This window comes from Pholis gunnellus, assembly GCF_910591455.1.
Source record: "Pholis gunnellus genome assembly, chromosome: 22".
Taxonomy (NCBI): domain Eukaryota; kingdom Metazoa; phylum Chordata; class Actinopteri; order Perciformes; family Pholidae; genus Pholis; species Pholis gunnellus.
In genome coordinates this window covers 18,226,029-18,249,525 of record NC_136549.1, presented here as the reverse complement: position 1 = coordinate 18,249,525, position 23,497 = coordinate 18,226,029, and the positions used below count along the sequence as shown (strand labels likewise).

The window sequence follows — 23,497 nt, the reverse complement described above, 5'->3', positions numbered from 1 at the left end:
TGAGACACAATCAATAAATACTGTTCATAATCAATCACTGTGATATGTACAAAGATCTGCTTTCATGTTCAGTAATAAACATTTATTTATATATTTACACCCTTCAATGATTATCTCTCCATTATCTCTCCAAGAGACTTTATGAGACATTTTGGGACATTATGAGAGATTATGAGAAGTTATGAGACATTGTGAGACGTTATGAGACATGAGATGTTATGAGACATTATGAGACGTTATGAGACATGAGATGTTATGAGACATGAGACGTTATGAGACATGAGATGTTATGAGACATTATGAGACGAGATGTTATGAGACGTTATGAGACATGAGATGTTATGAGACGTTATGAGACATGAGATGTTATGAGACATTATGAGACATGAGATGTTATGAGACATTATGAGACGTTATGAGACATGAGATGTTATGAGATGTTATGAGACATTATGAGACATGAGATGTTATGAGACATTATGAGACGTTATGTGACATGAGATATTATGAGACGTTATGAGACATTATGAGACGTTATGAGATATGAGATGTTATGAGACATTATGAGACGTTATGTGACATGAGATATTATGAGACATTATGAGACGTTATGAGATATGAGATGTTATGAGACATTATGAGACATTATGAGACATGAGATGTTATGAGACATTATGAGACGTTATGTGACATGAGATATTATGAGACATTATGAGACGTTATGAGATATGAGATGTTATGAGACATTATGAGACGTTATGAGATATGAGATGTTATGAGACATTATGAGACATTATGAGACATGAGATGTTATGAGACATTATGAGACGTTATGTGACATGAGATATTATGAGACATTATGAGACGTTATGAGATATGAGATGTTATGAGACATTATGAGACATTATGAGACATGAGATGTTATGAGACATTATGAGACGTTATGTGACATGAGATATTATGAGACATTATGAGACGTTATGAGATATGAGATGTTATGAGACATTATGAGACATGAGATGTTATGAGACATTATGAGACATTATGAGACGTTATGAGACATGAGATGTTATGAGACATTATGAGACGTTATGAGACATGAGATGTTATGAGACATTATGAGACATGAGACGTTATGTGACATGAGATATTATGAGACGTTATGAGACGTTATGAGATATGAGACATTATGAGACATGAGACATTATGAGACGAGATGTTATGAGATGTTATGAGATGTTATGAGACATTATGACACGCTACGAGACATGAGACATTATGAGACAATATTAGACGTTATGAGACATGAGACATACGATGTTATGAGATATTATGAGACTTTACGAGATGCTACGAGACATGAGACATTATGAGACAATATTAGACGTTATGAGACATGAGAGACATGAGACGAGACGTTATGAGACAATATTAGACGTTATGAGACGTGAGACGTTATGAGACATGTTTGTTTTGATGATTTTTAGTCACAGAAACAATATATACAATATATAATGCAAACAAAAATATGAAGAGAAATATTTAAACCTGAGTTTTTAGTTTCAAACTTGTAGATTTAACAGGAAACTCATAGAGCTGTAGTTATAATCGTAACTTTTGTTTGCACAGAGAAAAATATTATTACAAGTTTTAATGAAATAAAGTACAATGTGATGGACCGAATATATACGACATGTTAAATGAATTTCATAAGAACGAATCAACAAGGAATCCTTAAAACGTAAATGTTTTAAATGGGGTCTGGTTTACTGTGTTCATACAACAAACAAACAAACGGATACAACTTGAACATTTCCTTCTTAATTTTCTGTATTTGTTTGGATCCGAACGAGTTTCTGACCCTGAAAGTCAGAACGACTGGTGAAGTCGTTGAAAATGTTGGAACACGACTCGTGGAGTCGACTTAGGTTTTTTTCCTGTGATCTGATTGGTCCACAGATTGTCCAGCAAGGATAAAGTCCAGCGGGTCAAACTGACGTCTGTTTGTTTTCTACGTCGTCTCACTAACGTCTGTCAGCCAATCAGAGGCCTCTGCTGGCGATGATGATGATGATGAAGATGATGACCTGTTAAAACCTTTGCTGTTGTGTTTGTCCTGAAAACAGGAAACTTGAAGCTTCAGCTGCTTTTCTTTTTCAGATTTATTGAGTCTTGTTTCTGTAAATATTATATATATATATATATATATATATATATATATATATATATATATATATATATATAAATAAATTGGAATTCAACAAATATAGAAAATAAAGTTTCTAATAAATAATGAACATTTGAATATTTATTTGGATTTAAATGGAGCTTTTTCTTTTCTTCTGGAAATTAACAAATGCTTTTAAACTTTAAACTTGGATGAACTCAAAGAAGAATTATTATGAATTATTTCATATATATTTGAAATAAATGAAATATGTTTTTGGCCTGTTGGTTGAACAAAAATAAATAAATGGTAAAGATGTTGCTTTGGGAAGTATAGTAGTACAATAATAAACAGACTTATTGATTGTTTGGAGACGTAACATTTTAAAACTGAACTGATAATCATAATAATTAAGTTCACAAACTAAAACGTCTGCTGTCTCAAAATATGTGAACAATGTATGAATATAAAATTGATTTATAAATAAATAAAAGAGTTTATTAACTTCATGTTTATAGACTGAACATGTCATTGAACCAACTCAACATTTCTTCATCAGCTCAACCTAAAAACAGAAGCTCATTCAAAACATTTACTTTCATCAGATATTTTCTGTGACCATCAAAACAAACATTAAAACCAACCACCAGTCATGAAATATGAAAACTTTATGTAGAAATATTAAGATCATCTTCCTCAGAGATCTTCCTCATCTGCTCATGTGTGAAATATTTTCTTCAAACTGTCTCGTCTTTATTCTGTAACGTCCTCAAACATCCAGTAAACAAACGGTCTGGTTCTAATAAAGACGTATAAAACCACAAGCTTCATAGAACTGGGGTTATAATAGTGACTCTTGTTAGATTAATCAATAAGTTAATTGGAAACTGTTTTTATGACCAAATTGTTGTTCTAAACAAAGATCTGATGATTCCAGTTCCTCCAAAGAGAAGTTTGAGGACAAAACGAGACATTTGAAGACATGAAAACATTTAATAGACACAATAAATCAATAGTATTGATCAGTGATCAGCAGCGTCTCTGGTTCAAATGCAGTTTGTGAACATTTAAGAGGTACAAGTACTGACTGCAGAGTACTGCAGTACTTACTAGTACTTCAGAAGTACCTCGGGGACCTTGAGTGGACACAGACTTCCTGTTAGTCCCTGTGGGAGCAGTGCATGCTGGGAGTTGTAGTCTACACATTGTAGCTGTAGTCCGTCAGGTAGTCCTTCAGTCTGTTGGGGAGCGGCAGGTCCTGGACCCGCCGAGTCCGCCGGTTGATGGCGATCCGACAGAGGTGCTGTAGCGGCGGCATGGCGGTGAACGCCGGCTTGGTGAGCAGCAGCTGCACCGTGCCGTTGGACGCCGCCGAGGGACGGGGGTCCGACGGCGTCTTGTTGTCTCCGGTCCGGGACAGGTGGACGTAGTGCTCCACCAGGTGGACCACGCTGTCAAACTGCTTCAGCTTGGGCTTCACCAGGACCACCGAGTCCAGTTTGAACTTCCCGTGTTTGTACTCGATCCGCAGGTTGGTGGGACCGGCCGACGTCATAGCCGAGATGGTGAACAGGAAGTCCCTCTGGGAACTGTCCCGCACCAGGAATGTCCCCTCTGAGGTGTCCTGCAGGATCTCTTTGGCCTCGTTAGCCGTCAGACCGCCCCAGTACCAGCCTGAGGACACGGAGAGGGAGACACGTGTGACACACACAAGAGACAGTGAGGGACAAACAAGAGACACAAACAAATACAAGAGACACTGAGGGACAAATGCTCTCAGACAATGCTGATGGACATGTGGGACGTCTGGGTCTTTGTGTGACGTCCTCGACCCAGCTCAGAGACGGCGTACCTGTGTTCCTCAGGTCCTTCATGGCCGAGGCGATGCGGCTCTCGTCTGACTCGGACCTGGAGCTGTTGTCGGCTCGTCTGTCGCTCTCGATGGTGTCTGTGGACTCGGAGGACTGGCAGGTCATTGGACAGGTCCAACCTTCAGCCAAGCTGCAGGGCCTACAGCTCACACATGGGACTGAGGGGGGGGGGGGGGGGGTACTGGTCTCTGAAAATAAATAGAGTCCATCAAAACTGTCCCACTGCTTCAAGACCAGCTGCATGAGAAACGACTACTGGAGAATCCTCTGAAGACAAACTCCATGAACGTCTCATTGAAGACATTTTCTCTCAACTTGAACACATTCAGACTAAACTCAACATCTTGACTTCAAACAGACTTTTGACTATTTATGACGTCTAGACGATTCACCGAGGAACACAAAATAGAAAAGACACAAATATTTGATAGAATTTGGTGCAAAGTGATAGATTTCTCCATCTGTGGACAGATAATCTATTTATGACGTCAACAAGAAGTTATTGATCTTTAGACATAAACACGTTTATTTACTTCAGTCAATAAATCTCATATATATATATATATATATATATATATATATATGACTGAGGAGCAGCAGGTGTTACTCTACTTCTCCTCACCTGTCCATTAACCACGTCATGTTGATTAGAGCACGCACGCACGCACACACGCACACGCACACACACACACACACACACACACACACACACACACACACACACACACACACACACACACACACACACACACACACACACACACACACACACACACACACACACACAGTTACCTGGAGGTTGTGTGTCGGAGCTAACTGCTAACTAGCCGCAGCCGTTGCCGACATGTCGGTAACATTCTCGGTCTCGGTTCCACCGGAGCGTCCCGCTGCTGTCCGTCTCCGGTTCTCTGTCCGTTAACGGACAAACGGTGCGTCGCTAAGGAGACAAACGGTCCAACCGTTGAAAAACAACAAGCTTCAGCTCCTCCAAACGTCAACAACAGACAAACAAACAGACAAACAAACAGACAAACATGGCTTCATCACGGCTTTATGTCCGACAGAGCTCCGTGAGTGTGTCCCGGTGTCCGGTGTCCGTCCGCCCGTCACCGAGCCGCCTAATCACCGATATCACCGTAAACACAAAAGAAGCGTTTCCAGGAACTTTCCAGGAACACGGTCACGTGGTGCGGAGCGCGAGCGATTTAAGGTGGACCGACACACGCACGTACACACACACACACACACACACTCACGCACGCACACACCCACACACAAATACACTCACTCACACACTCACACACACACATACATACACGCACAAATACACTCACATATAAATACACACACATATAAATACACACACACACACTCACACACAAATATACACACATATAAATACACACTCACACACACACACATATACACACTCACACACACACAAGTGACGTTACAGGTTGAACGCACGTGCTCAGAGATGTTGACATGACACTTAATTATTCATGAGCGCGTGATGAGTCTCACTGAGCAGCTTTAAAGAGTGAACGTAATAAAGTGAAGTGTGTGTTTATGCTCACCAGCAGAGGAACCTCGCGACCTTAAATTACTAGAATCCTGAATGGAATCTGAAGGAAGTAGAGAAGAGGTAGTATTAAGAAGTACTATACCTCTGAGAGGTAGTACAGTAAGAAGTACAACATGTACCTCTGAGATGTAGTACAGTAAGAAGTACAATATGTACCTCTGAGATGTAGTACAGTATAAAGTACAACATGTACCTCTGAGATGTAGTACAGTAAGAAGTACAATATGTACCTCTGAGATGTAGTACAGTATAAAGTACAACATGTACCTCTGAGATGTAGTACAGTAAAAAGTACAACATGTACCTCTGAGGTGTAGTACAGTATAAAGTACTACATGTACCTCTGAGATGTAGTACAGTATAAAGTACAACATGTACCTCTGAGATGTAGTACAGTAAGAAGTACAATATGTACCTCTGATATGTAGTACAGTATAAAGTACTACATGTATCTCTGAGGTGTAGTACAGTAAGAAGTATAATATGTACCTCTGAGATGTAGTACAGTATAAAGTACTACATGTACCTCTGAGGTGTAGTACAGTAAGAAGTATAATATGTACCTCTGAGATGTAGTACAGTATAAAGTACTACATGTACCTCTGAGATGTAGTACAGTAAGAAGTATAATATTTACCTCTGAGGTGTAGTACAGTATAAAGTACAACATGTACCTCTGAGATGTAGTACAGTATAAAGTACAACATCTAACTGTTAGTATGAACCAGTACATAAACTGTCCATGACGTCAGGGTGTTGTTCACTCCGGGCCTGTAGATGGCGGTAAGCAGCTCTGCAGTCCGCCAACAGACGAAGAAGAAGAAGAAGAAGAATCTGACCGGCAAAGAAGAAACTGGCGCGGGTAGTTTGACTGTTACGCTAACGGCTACATTAGCTTTGGATCGTCTCTGTGAGTTCTTCTTCGCTGTGTCTTTTGTGCTAAAGCTGCTTTATAACTTTAAGGTAAACATTAATAAGTATTATTATTATTATTATTAGTAGTAGTACAAGTATTATTTGGCTAGTATAACGGTTAGATTGACGTCATATTTAAACACAGTTTGAGTGTTTCTGTTGGTGTGAAGACGACATTCGGCCGGATTACGTAAGAAAAAGTCTCGTTTGTGTTCTTGGTTTCAGTTTTAAGTTAAATTCTATCCGACAGACGACCAATCGGGTGTTCTGTTCTATTCGGCTCATGATTTATTACGTGAAGATGTTCGTGTTTTACACAATCCGTCATTGTTGTAACGTTAAAGCCCGCCCGTGCACATTACGTCATGTTAACTGAAGCTGACGTTAGTAGGTTAAAAACGTCATATTTAAGAATGGAGTCTGGTGTAACGTCTCTAATATTTAATTAACATATTATATATAATAATCCTCATCTGTTCTAGTTCAGCTGCTGGAAATAACGTGAAGTCTCCACACCTGATCAAGGGTTTCAGTATTTATGAGGTATTTGTACTTCAATGTTATGATATTCTATATACTACATTTCAGAGGGAAATACTGTATATGTGATATGGTGTTTAAGAACATACAATCATAATACTGTATACATACGATACTGTCATTATAGTAGTGGTATTAGTATTAGTAGTAGTGGTAGTAGTAGTAGTGGTATTAGTATTAGTAGTAGTAGTAGTGGTATTAGTAGTAGTCCAGTACAACAGCATCTTTTGTTGTTTGTAATATATTAATATTGTTATCATATTTCATATCTTGAGAAACATCTGGTCTATAATACTTCACGTAGTCACACGGTATACTTTATATTAATATTATAGAAGTGGAGACCTTTTGCTTCTTTCTGCTCTGTGATATTATTTATCTCTGTTTGTTTATTCATTTTTATTTCTTTATTATTTCTTAGTTTATTTTGTCTCACTGAGTTTTCTGTTATTATTATTATTTTCTTGCTTTATCTGTCAAATAACTTTCAACTGTTTTTAAAGGTGCTATATAAATACAGTTATTATTAATATAAGTTTATTCAGGTGTTTATAATAACATGATGTGACATATTTGCATAACGCGTACTTGTGTTTCTGATACTTTGGGTACATCTTTACTGCGAATACTGCAGTACTTTGACTCTTCACAGTGAGACGTCATGCAGTTCACAGAGAGCAGGTTCCCTCACCTGCTGCAGCCAATCAGAGAGCTCACCAAGAACTGGGATATCGACGTGGCGTCGGAGCTGAACGACTATTTAGAAGAGGTAGAACACGTCGGACAAGAAGCTCTCTGATTAGAAAGAAGACTGAGTCTCTGAGTCTCTGAGTCTCTGTGTCTCTGAGTCTCTGTGTCTCTGAGTCTCTGTGTCTCTGGGTCTCTGTGTCTCTGGGTCTCTGTGTCTCTGGGTCTCTGTGTCTCTGACTCTCTGAGTCTCTGTGTCTCTGAGTCTCTGCGTCTTTGCGTCTCTGAGTCTCTGTGTCTCTGAGTCTTTGCGTCTCTGTGTCTCTGAGTCTCTGTGTCTTTGTGTCTGTAGCTGGACGACATGTGCATCACGTTCGATGGAGGGAAAATCAGACTGAACTTTGCCGAAGCGGCGCTGCTGATCCAGGGTTCAGCCTGCATCTACAGCAAGAAGGTTGAAATGAAAGCAAACTGTAACACTTTATTAACAACCAGCTCTTATTAAACGTCACTGTCGTCTGTTTCAGGTGGAGCTCCTGCACAGTCTGGTCTACCAAACTCTGGAGTACATCAACGACAGGAATAAGAAGTGAGGCGGGCCTCCAGCTGTGAGTCAGTGTTGGACAGACGCGTTCAGGTGATTCAGCTTTTCTGATGTTTGTTTTCTCGACAGACGGAACAAACAGACGTCAGCGTCTCAGGAGGACGACGCTGACGGAGCAGCGAGTGAACACGTCGCTGGGGCTGTGGTGAGGAACAGTTCTATTTATTGTGGTTCTGTTATTTATTATTCTCAGAGCTGGAGGGGAAACAAAGCATGTTGGTATATTAAGATATTAAATATGTCGATGTGAAGTTTACATGTTTACAAACAGTAACCACATGATCAACATGACCAACAGGCTAATAACCTGCTTCCTCTACTGAACTGTTACAGAGAGGCATTGTGGGTAATGTAGGATATCATTGAGCCTACCAGTCTGTCTTTCTCCTTCAGTTCACTCCGCTCAACATCGAGGTCTCTGGGATGAATACATACTCCAACATGGTGAGTTTATTCCAGACCTACTCTCTGAACACCGTTTATTCCAGACTACCTCTCTGAACACAGTTTATTCCAGACTACCTCTCTGAACACAGTTTATTCCAGACTACCTCTCTGAACACAGTTTATTCCAAACTACCTCTCTGAACACCGTTTATTCCAGACTACCTCTCTGAACACAGACCGTTTATTCCAGACTACCTCTCTGAACACCGTTTATTCCAGACTACCTCTCTGAACACAGTATATTCCAGACTACCTCTCTGAACACAGTTTATTCCAGACTACCTCTCTGAACACAGTATATTCCAGACTACCTCTCTGAACACAGTTTATTCCAGACTACCTCTCTGAACACCGTTTATTCCAGACTACCTCTCTGAACACCGTTTATTCCAGACTACCTCTCTGAACACAGTATATTCCAGACTACCTCTCTGAACACAGTATATTCCAGACTACCTCTCTGAACACAGTTTATTCCAGACTACCTCTCTGAACACAGTATATTCCAGACTACCTCTCTGAACACAGTTTATTCCAGACTACCTCTCTGAACACAGTATATTCCAGACTACCTCTCTGAACACCGTTTATTCCAGACTACCTCTCTGAACACAGTATATTCCAGACTACCTCTCTGAACACCGTTTATTCCAGACTACCTCTCTGAACACAGTATATTCCAGACTACCTCTCTGAACACAGTATATTCCAGACTACCTCTCTGAACACAGTATATTCCAGACTACCTCTCTGAACACAGTATATTCCAGACTACCTCTCTGAACACAGTTTATTCCAGACTACCTCTCTGAACACAGTTTATTCCAGACTACCTCTCTGAACACAGTTTATTCCAGACTACCTCTCGGGTGTCTGTAGTTGATCATGAAGTGTAACTATCTCTGTTTCACCGTCAGACTGTGAGTGTTGCTCCTCTTCCTCCTGAGTCTCTGATTCCTCCTGAAACGTCAGAGAAGCACAAGCTCCCGCTCCACAGGTCAGTTAGTGAAACAACACAATGAAGTATTTTATATATTACTACTACAGTGTTCAGATATTGTTCATAAATCTGTGTGTCTCAGTGTGACCGGAGACGTCCTGTGCAGTCAGAAGGACTTCAGGATCAACCTCTTCATCACAGGAGACCAGGATCTGATCCTCCTCACTCTGGGATCAGCTGCCTCCAGGTTTCTGATGGATGTAGATCAAATGCCTGCAGAGTTTCTGCAGCAGAGAGGTACAGATCCTCGTCCTGTCGAGGCTCTGGTTGAAGATAACGGAGGTGATGCTGAGGAGGACTTCCTTCCTTTAGAGGATAACAACATGGAGCTGGACCAGGACCCAGAGGAGCATTTGGCCCGGCACCAGGTCTGGTTTTTGTGTTCAGTCCAGTTCGGAGACTTTGAGACTCTTTGAGTCGTTGTTAAAGTCTTTAAAATGTGTCTCAGGCTCCGAGTGAAGGACGGATGATCCGAGAGAGACGAGAGGTCGAAGAGAAACCAGCGAGGACGGAGGAGCCGCCTCCGCCTGTGAGTTCATCTTCACTCTCATTTTACCACTTTAAACAAGTTTATCATGGAAATATTCATATTAACTTATTAAGGACTTCTTTTCTCTTCACTCATGATATTAGATTTATATTTCTCATTACTTTTTACTTACATTTTTTTCTTTAGTTTTGTCTTTTTTTCATAAAATTATTTCTTAAAGAAATTACAAATTAGTTTTAGAAATTTCTCTAAATTATTTTTCATTTATTTACTACTTAAATCGTGTAAAATTATAACTTTATTCTTGAAATATTGTGACTTAATTCTTCCACGTTATCCTGTGAACAGACGTTTCCTCCAGTTAAAGTGACGCTAACGCGCTTTAATTTAAGACATAAAGAACCATGTGAACGTTTCAGGTGAACGTGTGGACGTTAAACGACCCGTACGTCGTCCTCGGAGAAGACAAACCTTTTAAATCTGGGAAATGCTACAAAGTCCCTGAAGGTCTGGACGACGGAGGGAAGAGGAAACGAAGACGAGCTGCTTCTCTTCAGGACTTCAGGAGCTGGTTCAGAGGAACCTGTGAGAACCACAGTCTGTTTACATGATGAGGATGAGGAGGATGATGATGGTGATGATGATGATTTATTTTGTCTTTCAGTTGATCCTCCAGAGCACAAGTTCAAAAATGGACCAGCGTTTCCAGGTAAACAATCCGTCACTATTCCATGAATAAAACTAAATCTATCGTAAGAAATAAAACCATAACATGTGATGTCATACCTGCAAACATAACACTTTTTGCCGAAATTCGCCGTTTTGAATCAAAATCTATCATCCGCGTGAATCGTGTAGATCCGTAGAGGGTCAACTGGCCAGCCAGCGTTTCTCAGGATTTTGTCTAAATAAAGGTTCATAATAATATTTTGTATGAAAAAAAAAAAAAAGCTGATTAATGAATGAATCAGCCCTCCCTCTTACACCTCTCATGAGTTTGCAGGTATGGACGTAATGACGGCCATCTTTGACACACTCATAGAAAATCATGTTTCATGTTTTTCAGACCTGAACTACATTTATTTAAACACCATGAAAAACAAACTGAAGACTCGGAAGAGAATCTACAGGAGAGCAGTGAGTGATAGTTTTGAAAATGTATATATTATCATTTTAAAGACTCGAGTTCTGCATTTCGGCCGTCGCCATCTTGGTTTTTACAATCAGTGAACAGGAAGTGACCATATCTGGACTGAGGAGTGGCGTAGAGACGCCGTATACGTCTCTGGTAGAGACCTGTCAATCACTGTAGCCCCGCCCCTAAAGCATCCCCTGCTTTATGGTCTGTGTGACTCTAAATGGACCATCATTTACTAAATGAACATCATGCTGTATTGAAGAAGACTTGAAACTAGAGATTGAGACCATAAACTCATGTTTACAATGTTTACTGAGGTAATAAATCAAGAGAGAAGTAGAGTCATTTTCTCATAGACTTCTATACAACCAGAGGAGTCGCCCCCTGGTGGACACTAGAGAGAATGCTTTACTAAGTGACGTCACTAAGTGGGTGTGGTCAGTGATGCTGTGTGTATGATGTCACTCAGGGGGTGGCGGTCTCTGATGAAGAACTCAGGAGGACCTTCCTCCAGCCGGAGGAGGCGGGGCCACAGCAGCAGGAGGAGGAGCCTATGGATGGATTCAGACCCCCCGACATGCTGGGTAAGACCTCCACACACAAACACACACACTTTGTAGACATCACTTCAACTCCTCTCAGGTGTCTGAGTCTTTGAATCTTTTAAAGGTGGAGACGACGACAACTCAGACAACGACCAGGAAGCGTTTCCAGATGATCTTCCAGCTGAGTTTGCTGGAGGAGAAGACTTTATATCTACAGGTAGAGAACACACCTTAGAACCAGACTTTATGTCTACAGGTAGAGAACACACCTGTAGAACCAGACTTTATGTCTACAGGTAGAGAACACACCTTAGAACCAGACTTTATGTCTACAGGTAGAGAACACACCTGTAGAACCAGACTTTATATCTACAGGTAGAGAACACACCTTAGAACCAGACTTTATGTCTACAGGTAGAGAACACACCTTAGAACCAGACTTTATGTCTACAGGTAGAGAACATACCTTAGAACCAGACTTTATATCTACAGGTAGAGAACACACCTTAGAACCAGACTTTATGTCTACAGGTAGAGAACACACCTTAGAACCAGACTTTATGTCTACAGGTAGAGAACATACCTTAGAACCAGACTTTATATCTACAGGTAGAGAACACACCTTAGAACCAGACTTTATGTCTACAGGTAGAGAACATACCTTAGAACCAGACTTTATATCTACAGGTAGAGAACATACCTTAGAACCAGACTTTATGTCTACAGGTAGAGAACATACCTTAGAACCAGACTTTATGTCTACAGGTAGAGAACATACCTTAGAACCAGACTTTATATCTACAGGTAGAGAACACACCTTAGAACCAGACTTTATGTCTACAGGTAGAGAACACACCTTAGAACCAGACTTTATGTCTACAGGTAGAGAACACACCTTAGAACCAGACTTTATATCTACAGGTAGAGAACACACCTTAGAACCAGACTTTATGTCTACAGGTAGAGAACATACCTTAGAACCAGACTTTATATCTACAGGTAGAGAACACACCTGTAGAACCAGACTTTATGTCTACAGGTAGAGAACACACCTGTAGAACCAGACTTTATATCTACAGGTAGAGAACACACCTTAGAACCAGACTTTATGTCTACAGGTAGAGAACACACCTTAGAACCAGACTTTATGTCTACAGGTAGAGAACATACCTTAGAACCAGACTTTATGTCTACAGGTAGAGAACACACCTTAGAACCAGACTTTATGTCTACAGGTAGAGAACACACCTTAGAACCAGACTTTATGTCTACAGGTAGAGAACACACCTGTAGAACCAGACTTTATGTCTACAGGTAGAGAACACACCTTAGAACCAGACTTTATATCTACAGGTAGAGAACACACCTTAGAACCAGACTTTATGTCTACAGGTAGAGAACACACCTTAGAACCAGACTTTATGTCTACAGGTAGAGAACACACCTTAGAACCAGACTTTATGTCTACAGGTAGAGAACACACCTTAGAACCAGACTTTATGTCTACAGGTAGAGAACACACCTGTAGAACCAGACTTTATGTCTACAGGTAGAGAACACACCTGTAGAACCAGACTTTATGTCTACAGGTAGAGAACACACCTGTAGAACCAGACTTTATGTCTACAGGTAGAGAACACACCTTAGAACCAGACTTTATGTCTACAGGTAGAGAACACACCTTAGAACCAGACTTTATGTCTACAGGTAGAGAACACACCTTAGAACCAGACTTTATATCTACAGGTAGAGAACACACCTTAGAACCAGACTTTATGTCTACAGGTAGAGAACACACCTTAGAACCAGACTTTATGTCTACAGGTAGAGAACACACCTTAGAACCAGACTTTATGTCTACAGGTAGAGAACACACCTTAGAACCAGACTTTATATCTACAGGTAGAGAACACACCTTAGAACCAGACTTTATGTCTACAGGTAGAGAACACACCTTAGAACCAGACTTTATGTCTACAGGTAGAGAACACACCTTAGAACCAGACTTTATGTCTACAGGTAGAGAACACACCTGTAGAACCAGACTTTATGTCTACAGGTAGAGAACACACCTGTAGAACCAGACTTTATATCTACAGGTAGAGAACACACCTTAGAACCAGACTTTATGTCTACAGGTAGAGAACACACCTTAGAACCAGACTTTATGTCTACAGGTAGAGAACATACCTTAGAACCAGACTTTATGTCTACAGGTAGAGAACACACCTTAGAACCAGACTTTATGTCTACAGGTAGAGAACACACCTTAGAACCAGACTTTATGTCTACAGGTAGAGAACACACCTTAGAACCAGACTTTATGTCTACAGGTAGAGAACACACCTGTAGAACCAGACTTTATGTCTACAGGTAGAGAACACACCTTAGAACCAGACTTTATATCTACAGGTAGAGAACACACCTTAGAACCAGACTTTATGTCTACAGGTAGAGAACACACCTTAGAACCAGACTTTATGTCTACAGGTAGAGAACACACCTTAGAACCAGACTTTATGTCTACAGGTAGAGAACACACCTTAGAACCAGACTTTATGTCTACAGGTAGAGAACACACCTGTAGAACCAGACTTTATGTCTACAGGTAGAGAACACACCTGTAGAACCAGACTTTATGTCTACAGGTAGAGAACACACCTTAGAACCAGACTTTATGTCTACAGGTAGAGAACACACCTTAGAACCAGACTTTATGTCTACAGGTAGAGAACACACCTTAGAACCAGACTTTATATCTACAGGTAGAGAACACACCTTAGAACCAGACTTTATGTCTACAGGTAGAGAACACACCTTAGAACCAGACTTTATGTCTACAGGTAGAGAACACACCTTAGAACCAGACTTTATGTCTACAGGTAGAGAACACACCTGTAGAACCAGACTTTATGTCTACAGGTAGAGAACACACCTGTGATATACTTCTTGTTGTTTTTAGGCGCTCAGAGAGATGAACTGAGTTATGAAGATCTGGTGAAGCTGCGTGTGGTGAGAGATGAAATGATGACTCATCATTAAACCATAATACCTGAGGTGTACTGATCACTGAGGTGTATTGATCACTGAGGTGTACTGATCACTGAGGTGTACTGATCACTGAGGTGTATTGATCACTGAGGTGTACTGATCACTGAGGTGTACTGATCACTGAGGTGTACTGATCACTGAGGTGTACTGATCACTGAGGTGTATTGATCACTGAGGTGTACTGATCACTGAGGTGTATTGATCACTGAGGTGTATTGATCACTGAGGTGTACTGATCACCTGTGTGTCTGTGGTGCGTTCAGGAGCAGCTGGTGGTGAACTGTCGATGTTTCACTCAGGAGACGGCTCTGTCTCGTAGAGTCAAAGACTGGGAGGACCAGATCAGACCGGAACTGGTGCTGCAGGTAATGCACCAGTCTGTTGTTGTTGTTGTTGTTGTTGTTGTTGTTGTTGTTGTTGTTGTTGTTGTTGTTGTTGTTGTTGTTGTTGTTGTTGTTGTTGTGATCAGCTGGTCGTTGGTGACGTTGTTGTTGTGTTCAGGAGCAGCGCTCCGTGTTCGACATCCACGACTACGGAGACCGGATCGTGTCGTCGTTGACCGGCGTCGGTCAGAGGAGATCTTTCTCCTCCATCGTCTCTGGATTCAACAACTATGAAGCCTGTAAATACCTGCTGGCTTCTCTTCAGCTGGTAAACACACACATGACATCACAGAGAACACCTGCAGCTTCTAACATCAGTGTGTTTGAGACGTCTGGAATCAACCAAAACTCTTCTGATATTCACCTTCTAGCCTGTTGAAGTTAAAGCTGTGGTTCACATGTTTGAAGTGTCTTTGTGGAGAGTCATGTGAGCGTCACGTGAGCGTCATGTGACTAACTGAAGGCGTGTCCTCTGGTGTCTCAGGCCAACGACCTGACGGTGGAGGTGGACAGTGTTGGAGGTCTGGAGGACAGCGTGGACTCGATGGGTCTGACTCTGATCAGCACTCACAGAGCTACAGACAGGTTCAAGACTCTCACGGGTTCCACATGAACACACACACACACACACACACACACACACACACACACACACACACACACACACACACACACACACACACACACACACACACACACACACACACACACACACACACACACACACACACACACACACACGTATCTGAACCCTCATAACTGTATCATGGTCTGTCCGTCTGAGGATAGAAATTAACATTTGTAATAAAAACCGAAACCAGCTGATCGTACGGAGGACCGAAGATCCCAAAGATATGTAAATAAATGGCACGATAAATAAATCTGCCATAAAAGTATTTAATTCTCCTTTATTTTATTATTTCTTAAATGTATTTATTTCATTTGTTTCTGTTTTTATCTTTTTCCCCCAAACATATTTAGAATTATTTTCTTTATTATTTTATTATTTCAGGCGGTTTTAAGATTCACCACGAAAGACAGAAATACCAAAAACTAGTAAAGGTTTAGTTTATAACGAGTTTATAACGAGTTTATAACGAGTTTATAACGAGTAAATCAAAATGATATTCTGTAGTTCAAAAGTAAATCATATTTAATATGTTGAATCACAGAAAACAAAACATTTGATGTGTTGATATCTCAGACTGGTCGGGAGCAGAACGTTCTGGTTCCCTCAGGGACTCTACGGTTCTGGTTCCCTCAGGGACCCTACGGTTCTGGTTCCCTCAGGGACTCTACGGTTCTGGTTCCCTCAGGGACCCTACGGTTCTGGTTCCCTCAGGGACTCTACGGTTCTGGTTCCCTCAGGGACCCTACGGTTCTGGTTCCCTCAGGGACTCTACGGTTGTGGGTCCAGCTGCTCGTAGTTCTTGATGTGGTTCCGTACGCTCTCGGTGATCTGGTCCTGGCTCTTCATGCGGTTGTAATAGTCCAGAAACAGCCCGTCTGGACTGATGAGGTAGATCAGGATCGTGTGGTCCACGATGTAGTCCCCGTCCTCGTCCTTAGGACCGGCGCTGGCGTACACCCTGTAGTCCCGCCCCGCGTGTTTCACCTCCTCCGGCGTCCCCGTGAGTCCGATGAGCCGTGGGTGGAAGTCCTTCACGTAGCGGCCCAGAGCCGCCACGTCGTCCCTCTCTGGGTCCACGGTGACGAAGACCGGCTGGACCGGCGGCAGCGAGGTGTCCCGGTCCAGAGCCGAGACAGCGGCGCTCAGCTTGTCCAGCTCCTCGGGACAGATGTCGGGACAGTGTGTGAAGCCGAAGTACAGAAGGACCCAGTGGCCCAGGAAGTCCGCTTTAGTCCTGCGTTGGCCTCGGTGGTCCAGAAGACTGAAGACCCCCTGACCCAGAGAGACCTGCTTCAGCTGCTCCACCCGCCGCCGGCGCTGGTTCTGACGCTTCTCAGAGTCCACGAACCACCAGGCCGCCAGCAGGCCGCCGCCCACAAGCAGGCCGACGCCCACCCGGGTCCTCAGACCAGGACCAGGAGGACCCGGACCCCGAGACAGGAAACACCGGGGGGTCCGCTGAGGAAGACCAGGACTCAGAGGAAGACCTCTCAGGAGTCTTCCTCCTCCACGCACATCACCCACAATGCACCTGAACCACGACATGTTCGACTCCTGCAACACAAACACAGTATTAGTACTTTACTTTAAGAGTACTTTTACTGTGCTTAGTGTACCACAAGTACTCACTGTTATACTTTAATCATATATTCTGTTTTCACAGTCACTTACTGCTGTATTGTAGTAAAAAGTACCTCATTTGTACTCTTATGCATCACTGTTTATGAATATTTAAACATTATGGAGCAATAATAGAGAATAAAATATATTTCATCCTTTACAGCATTAAATATATTATATTATATATATTATATTTTTAATTCTGGATCTTTGACTTTTTTCTTATTGTTGGTAATTTATATATTTACATAATATTCATATTTACACTATTTGTGTACATCCTTTCTATACTTTACATTTTTATGCTGTTATTTATATTTTTTAATACATTTATTTCTAAATGACTTGTTGCTAATCGTTGACATCAGTATATGAAAAATAATGTATAATATAGTGAAAAGAAATTACATTTTTATTTAAAGAAAAACTGTAAATTTAAATGATTAAAATTCTAAAGTGTATGAATATTTAATAGTTCTGATCATCAGTGAAAGTGTAAAATAACAGAAATATATAATATTTTACTGTTTTTAAATGTATTTGTTGTTGCAGTACCTCTTCCCGCCATCAGCGGCAGCACTGACCGGCGCCATCCTAGATTCTACACGGTTTGTATTGACTTGAATGAAATTCACAGTCGATGAGAATAACTCGTGTTTTTGTTACTTTAAACGCGCCTGACATCGATAATAAAACTCATTAACGGTTACTGACAAGTTTACCTTTCCTCCGGTGTGTTTATATTATTATTACTATCACGATAAGATATATTTTTAACACTTAAAGTGAGATATTAGGGCTTCAGAACAGGGCCCTCTATCACTCAAAGCTAGCACATAGCTAACAGTTAGCAGCTAACCTGCTGCTGTGAAGCTAATGTTACGTCACCGGGACGTTAGCATACCTAGCTAACGAGTTTAGCTTCGTTAGCCTAGAAACGTTAACGTTTCAATAGAAAGTAACTCACCTTCAGTCTGTGAACAGCGTCTGTGGTCACATGTAACAGAAACACGACGTAATTACGTTAAACTCATCACTACGTCCGTCTTTACGTAACACCGATCACTACGTACGTCTGCGTAAAACTCATCTCTACCACACTGTAAAACATACTGATAGATTACAACTACTAATGCCACACTGTAAAAAGTACTACTGCAGCAAAAGTACTAATACTTTGAAGGAACTTTTTACTGTAACAAAGTATAATCAGTAAAATGTAATTAAAGTATTTAAACTGTCTTTAAAATATCTTCACAGGTATTCTGTCTCTCTGTGACTCTACTTCTCTCTTGATTTATTACCTCAGTAAACATTGTAAACATGAGTTTATGGTCTCAATCTCTAGTTTCAAGTCTTCTTCAATACAGCATGATGTTCATTTAGTAAATGATGGTCCATTTAGAGTCAAACAGACCATAAAGCAGGGGATGATGGCGTCGGCCAAAAAGTATACCTGGCGTATGTCATATCGTATCCTTTAATGTGATTGAACGCATGTTGATCTTTCATCACTCCGTTTTAATCTCCTTTAATGATGAACGATGTATCTTTACTTCTGAAAGCTTTCTGTAGAAGAAGAGTGTCTCTTCTATAATCCATGAAGAAGAAAGTCTTTATGGAAACGACTATCAGTTAAATGTACCAACATCCCATCATTATTTATTCATTGTGTTGGTGACACATCCATCCCATAATAGTTAATGACATGTTTACGTCCCTAAAAATCTTAAATCAAACGCTGTGAAGTTTTAATAAACCGAGTCGTTTATTAACTTTATTTATTCCACAGTTTCCTCTCCGGCCTCTAATGTCTCTGTTGCCTAGCAACCACTCAGAGGTGATGACAGTCTAAACTGGTTTGAACAGTAAACAGTCAGAGCTCTGACACACTGTTCATAGTTTACACAGTAAACACACTGACACACTGTTCATAGTTTACACAGTAAACACACTGTTCATAGTTTACACAGTAAACACACTGACACACTGTTCATAGTTTACACAGTAAACACACTGTTCATAGTTTACACAGTAAACACACTGACACACTGTTCATAGTTTACACAGTAAACACACTGACACACTGTTCATAGTTTACACAGTAAACACACTGTTCATAGTTTACACACTGACACACTTCATAGTTTACACAGTAAACACACTGTTCATAGTTTACACAGTAAACACACAGACACACTGTTCATAGTTTACACAGTAAACACACTGTTCATAGTTTACACACTGACACACTGTTCATAGTTTACACAGTAAACACACTGACACACTGTTCATAGTTTACACAGTAAACACACTGTTCATAGTTTACACAGTAAACACACAGACACACTGTTCATAGTTTACACAGTAAACACACTGTTCATAGTTTACACACTGACACACTGTTCATAGTTTACACAGTAAACACACTGTTCATAGTTTACACAGTAAACACACAGACACACTGTTCATAGTTTACACAGTAAACACACAGACACACTGTTCATAGTTTACACAGTAAACACACAGACACACTGTTCATAGTTTACACAGTAAACACACAGACACACTGTTCATAGTTTACACAGTAAACACACAGACACACTGTTCATAGTTTACACAGTAAACACACTGACACACTGTTCATAGTTTACACAGTAAACACACAGACACACTGTTCATAGTATACACACTGACACACTGTTCATAGTTTACACAGTAAACACACTGACACACTGTTCATAGTTTACACAGTAAACACACTGACACACTGTTCATAGTTTACACAGTAAACACACTGTTCATAGTTTACACAGTAAACACACAGACACACTGTTCATAGTTTACACACTGACACACTGTTCATAGTTTACACAGTAAACACACTGTTCATAGTTTACACAGTAAACACACTGACACACTGTTCATAGTTTACACAGTAAACACACTGTTCATAGTTTACACAGTAAACACACTGACACACTGTTCATAGTTTACACAGTAAACACACAGACACACTGTTCATAGTTTACACACTGACACACTGTTCATAGTTTACACAGTAAACACACTGTTCATAGTTTACACACTGACACACTGTTCATAGTTTACACAGTAAACACACTGTTCATAGTTTACACACTGACACACTGTTCATAGTTTACACAGTAAACAGTCAGAGCTCTGACACACTGTTCATAGTTTACACAGTAATTCACCATCAAACACAAGTCAAAAACTCTTCAAAATGTTCTTTAATACGTTTAATCTTCAAACATCAAACATAACTTTATGATCCAAAGAAGAAAAGTCATGAAGATCAAAATGAACGTTGTTACCTGTTAGCTTAGCATAAAGACTGGAAGTAGGGGGAAACTGCTAGCCTAGCTTCATCCATGTATGTTGGTAGCTAACAAGCTAACGAGATAACAGTTTAAAAACAAACCTGCTGGAAGAGAAATAAAATACCAGAAAGTTTAATGAATTAATAAGAATAATTACAAAGTTGTTTTATTAAATAAAAAGATAATCACGCTGGTTAAAAATAATAGTGCAGAAGATGAAATATAAAATATATAATCTAAAGAAATATACTTGTTCATGTTATTATTAAAGCTTTTATTTTAATTAATTAATTAATTTTCTATCATTGTTAAATATTAAATATATTTATTTAAACTAAAGGATGTTTATTAAACAATAATAATAAAAAGGACATTTTTTAAAGTTTTAACAACCAAACAAATAATTAATAGAGAAAATAATCAAAAGATTACTTATAAATGAGATCTTATTTTATCGTTTGTTATCTTCTTTATTGTGTAAACATTATTATATATTATTTCGTTTCTGTATATTAGTTTATATTTATATAAATTAATTATGTATTTGAATAAATTCATGTTTATAACCTTTTATTTTAATGGTGTTTGTTTGATGTTTAATTAAAAAAAAGAAATAATTGATAGAGAGAATCATAATCTATTTGAAGATTATGTGAGCGGCAATAAATAATAATAAATATAATAATATTTAATGTCGTCATAGAGCTCCGTTGTGTTTTCATGTCGTCTGTTTCTCTGTAAACCGGAGTGACGTCGCTCTGCATCACTGAGGAGGAAATATAGGACAACAGGAGGAGGAGGAGGAGGAGGAGGAGGAGGAGGAGGAGGGTCTGCAGTTAACAAATGATAAAGAGAAGCTGCAGCACACTGAGCTGCACCGTCTTCATCTCAACGTCAGGTATTTATTCACTCTGTTTGTTTCTGTGTATTTGTGTTTGAACGTCTGCAGCAGAGATTTGATATGTGAAGACGAACACAGACGAAGGTCATTCAGAGCTGTAGGGGAACCAGAGACCACATCCAGAGACCACATCAGCAGCTCGTCATATCTTAAAGGGACAGTACAACATTCTGAATGTCATGGGGGGTGTTTCAGGTGTTCAGGAAACAAACAAACATGGACGCCTATCATCAGCCAAAGTGCTTCATCAGAGACACTTCAATCCAAATTTAACGGCTCTATGCACAATAGATGACAACACTAGATCTATACTGAACATATCTGAGATTTACGAAGTGATTCAGAAACCTGCAAACAGACGACTATCTTTATTTACATGTGACATGACTGCAGCATGAATCCAGACGTGGTGCAATAGAAGTTCGATAGAAGTATCTCAGTGAAAAGGAGAAAAGAAGATGGAGAGCTTTAGTAACTTGTCTTCGCTCTCAACAAACTCCACCAGCATCACAAACACCAGCAGCTCTCGTCTCCACGAGGTTTCGCTGTTTCCTGACAGCGCTGACGTGTCACTACATTCAGAAGGAACATGTATTCTACGATGTACCCTACAACGTAAACTACAACGTAATCTACAAAGTAACCTACAACGTAAACTACAAAGTACCCTACAACGTAAACTACAACGTAATCTACAAAGTACCCTACAACGTAAACTACAACGTAATCTACAAAGTACCCTACAACGTAAACTACAAAGTACCCTACAATGTAAACTACAACGTAATCTACAAAGTACCCTACAATGTAAACTACAACGTAATCTACAAAGTACCCTACAATGTAAACTACAACGTAATCTACAAAGTACCCTACAATATAAACTACAAAGTACCCTACAACGTAAACTACAACGTACCCTACAACGTAAACTACAACGTAAACTACAAAGTACCCTACAGCGTAAACTACAACGTAATCTACAAAGTAACCTACAACGTAAACTACAAAGTACCCTACAACGTAAACTACAACGTAATCTACAAAGTACCCTACAACGTAAACTACAACGTAATCTACAAAGTAACCTACAACGTAAACTACAAAGTACCCTACAACGTAAACTACAACGTAATCTACAAAGTACCCTACAACGTAAACTACAACGTAATCTACAAAGTACCCTACAACGTAAACTACAAAGTACCCTACAACGTAAACTACAATGTAATCTACAAAGTACCCTACAACGTAAACTACAAAGTACCCTACAACGTAAACTACAACGTAATCTACAAAGTACCCTACAATGTAAACTACATCGTACCCTACAACGTAAACTACAAAGTACCCTACAACGTACCCTACAACGTAAACTACAAAGTACCCTACATCGTAAACTACAACGTAATCTACAAAGTACCCTACAACGTAAACTACAAAGTACCCTACAACGTAAACTACAAAGTACCCTACATCGTAAACTACAACGTAATCTACAAAGTACCCTACAACGTAAACTACAAAGTACCCTACAACGTAAACTACAAAGTACCCTACAACGTAAACTACAACGTA

At 40.0% G+C, this 23,497-nt stretch overlaps 3 protein-coding genes across 4 annotated transcripts; 1 reads left to right on the top strand and 2 right to left on the bottom strand.

The window, feature by feature from the left end:
* Positions 1–3,178: 3,178 nt before the first annotated feature.
* Positions 3,179–5,131, bottom strand: socs2 (suppressor of cytokine signaling 2). Its single transcript, XM_079183818.1, has 3 exons — positions 4,831–5,131; positions 4,020–4,226; positions 3,179–3,841 (listed from the first exon to the last, which is right to left on the bottom strand). Exons 2-3 carry the CDS (start codon positions 4,141–4,143, stop codon positions 3,366–3,368), a joined length of 600 nt encoding a protein of 199 aa, XP_079039944.1. The 5' UTR covers positions 4,144–4,226; positions 4,831–5,131; the 3' UTR covers positions 3,179–3,365.
* Positions 5,132–6,440: 1,309 nt separating this feature from the next.
* On the top strand, positions 6,441–16,265 carry ncaph2 (non-SMC condensin II complex, subunit H2). Of its 2 annotated transcripts, none has more exons than XM_079183797.1 (19): positions 6,441–6,533; positions 7,021–7,081; positions 7,713–7,847; positions 8,118–8,219; positions 8,293–8,354; positions 8,439–8,514; positions 8,763–8,813; positions 9,734–9,813; positions 9,899–10,184; positions 10,265–10,345; positions 10,726–10,891; positions 10,971–11,015; positions 11,373–11,443; positions 11,914–12,028; positions 12,114–12,206; positions 14,952–15,001; positions 15,304–15,405; positions 15,542–15,691; positions 15,908–16,265. In XM_079183797.1, exons 3-19 carry the CDS (start codon positions 7,740–7,742, stop codon positions 16,034–16,036), a joined length of 1,767 nt encoding a protein of 588 aa, XP_079039923.1. In that variant the 5' UTR covers positions 6,441–6,533; positions 7,021–7,081; positions 7,713–7,739; the 3' UTR covers positions 16,037–16,265. The 2 variants fall into 2 exon arrangements, with proteins under 2 accessions (XP_079039923.1, XP_079039922.1); XM_079183796.1 differs by having other exon boundaries at positions 6,491–6,586.
* A 128-nt stretch (positions 16,266–16,393) lies between these two features.
* Positions 16,394–18,672, bottom strand: sco2 (synthesis of cytochrome C oxidase 2). Its single transcript, XM_079183814.1, has 2 exons — positions 18,642–18,672; positions 16,394–17,608 (listed from the first exon to the last, which is right to left on the bottom strand). Exon 2 carries the CDS (start codon positions 17,597–17,599, stop codon positions 16,823–16,825), a length of 777 nt encoding a protein of 258 aa, XP_079039940.1. The 5' UTR covers positions 17,600–17,608; positions 18,642–18,672; the 3' UTR covers positions 16,394–16,822.
* Between the last annotated feature and the right edge of the window lie 4,825 nt (positions 18,673–23,497).

Excerpts from the sequence above, each read along its gene's own strand:
- socs2 (XM_079183818.1), bottom strand. The coding sequence starts at position 4,143 with ATGACCTGCCAGTCCTCCGAGTCCACAGACACCATCGAGAGCGACAGA. Across the intron at positions 3,842-4,019 it reads GAAGGACCTGAGGAACACAG|GCTGGTACTGGGGCGGTCTG; the intron begins GTACGCCGTCTC and ends CCGTGTCCTCAG.
- ncaph2 (XM_079183797.1), top strand. The coding sequence starts at position 7,740 with ATGCAGTTCACAGAGAGCAGGTTCCCTCACCTGCTGCAGCCAATCAGA. Across the intron at positions 8,515-8,762 it reads AACACGTCGCTGGGGCTGTG|TTCACTCCGCTCAACATCGA; the intron begins GTGAGGAACAGT and ends TTTCTCCTTCAG. Across the intron at positions 15,002-15,303 it reads ATCTGGTGAAGCTGCGTGTG|GAGCAGCTGGTGGTGAACTG; the intron begins GTGAGAGATGAA and ends TGGTGCGTTCAG.
- sco2 (XM_079183814.1), bottom strand. The coding sequence starts at position 17,599 with ATGTCGTGGTTCAGGTGCATTGTGGGTGATGTGCGTGGAGGAGGAAGA.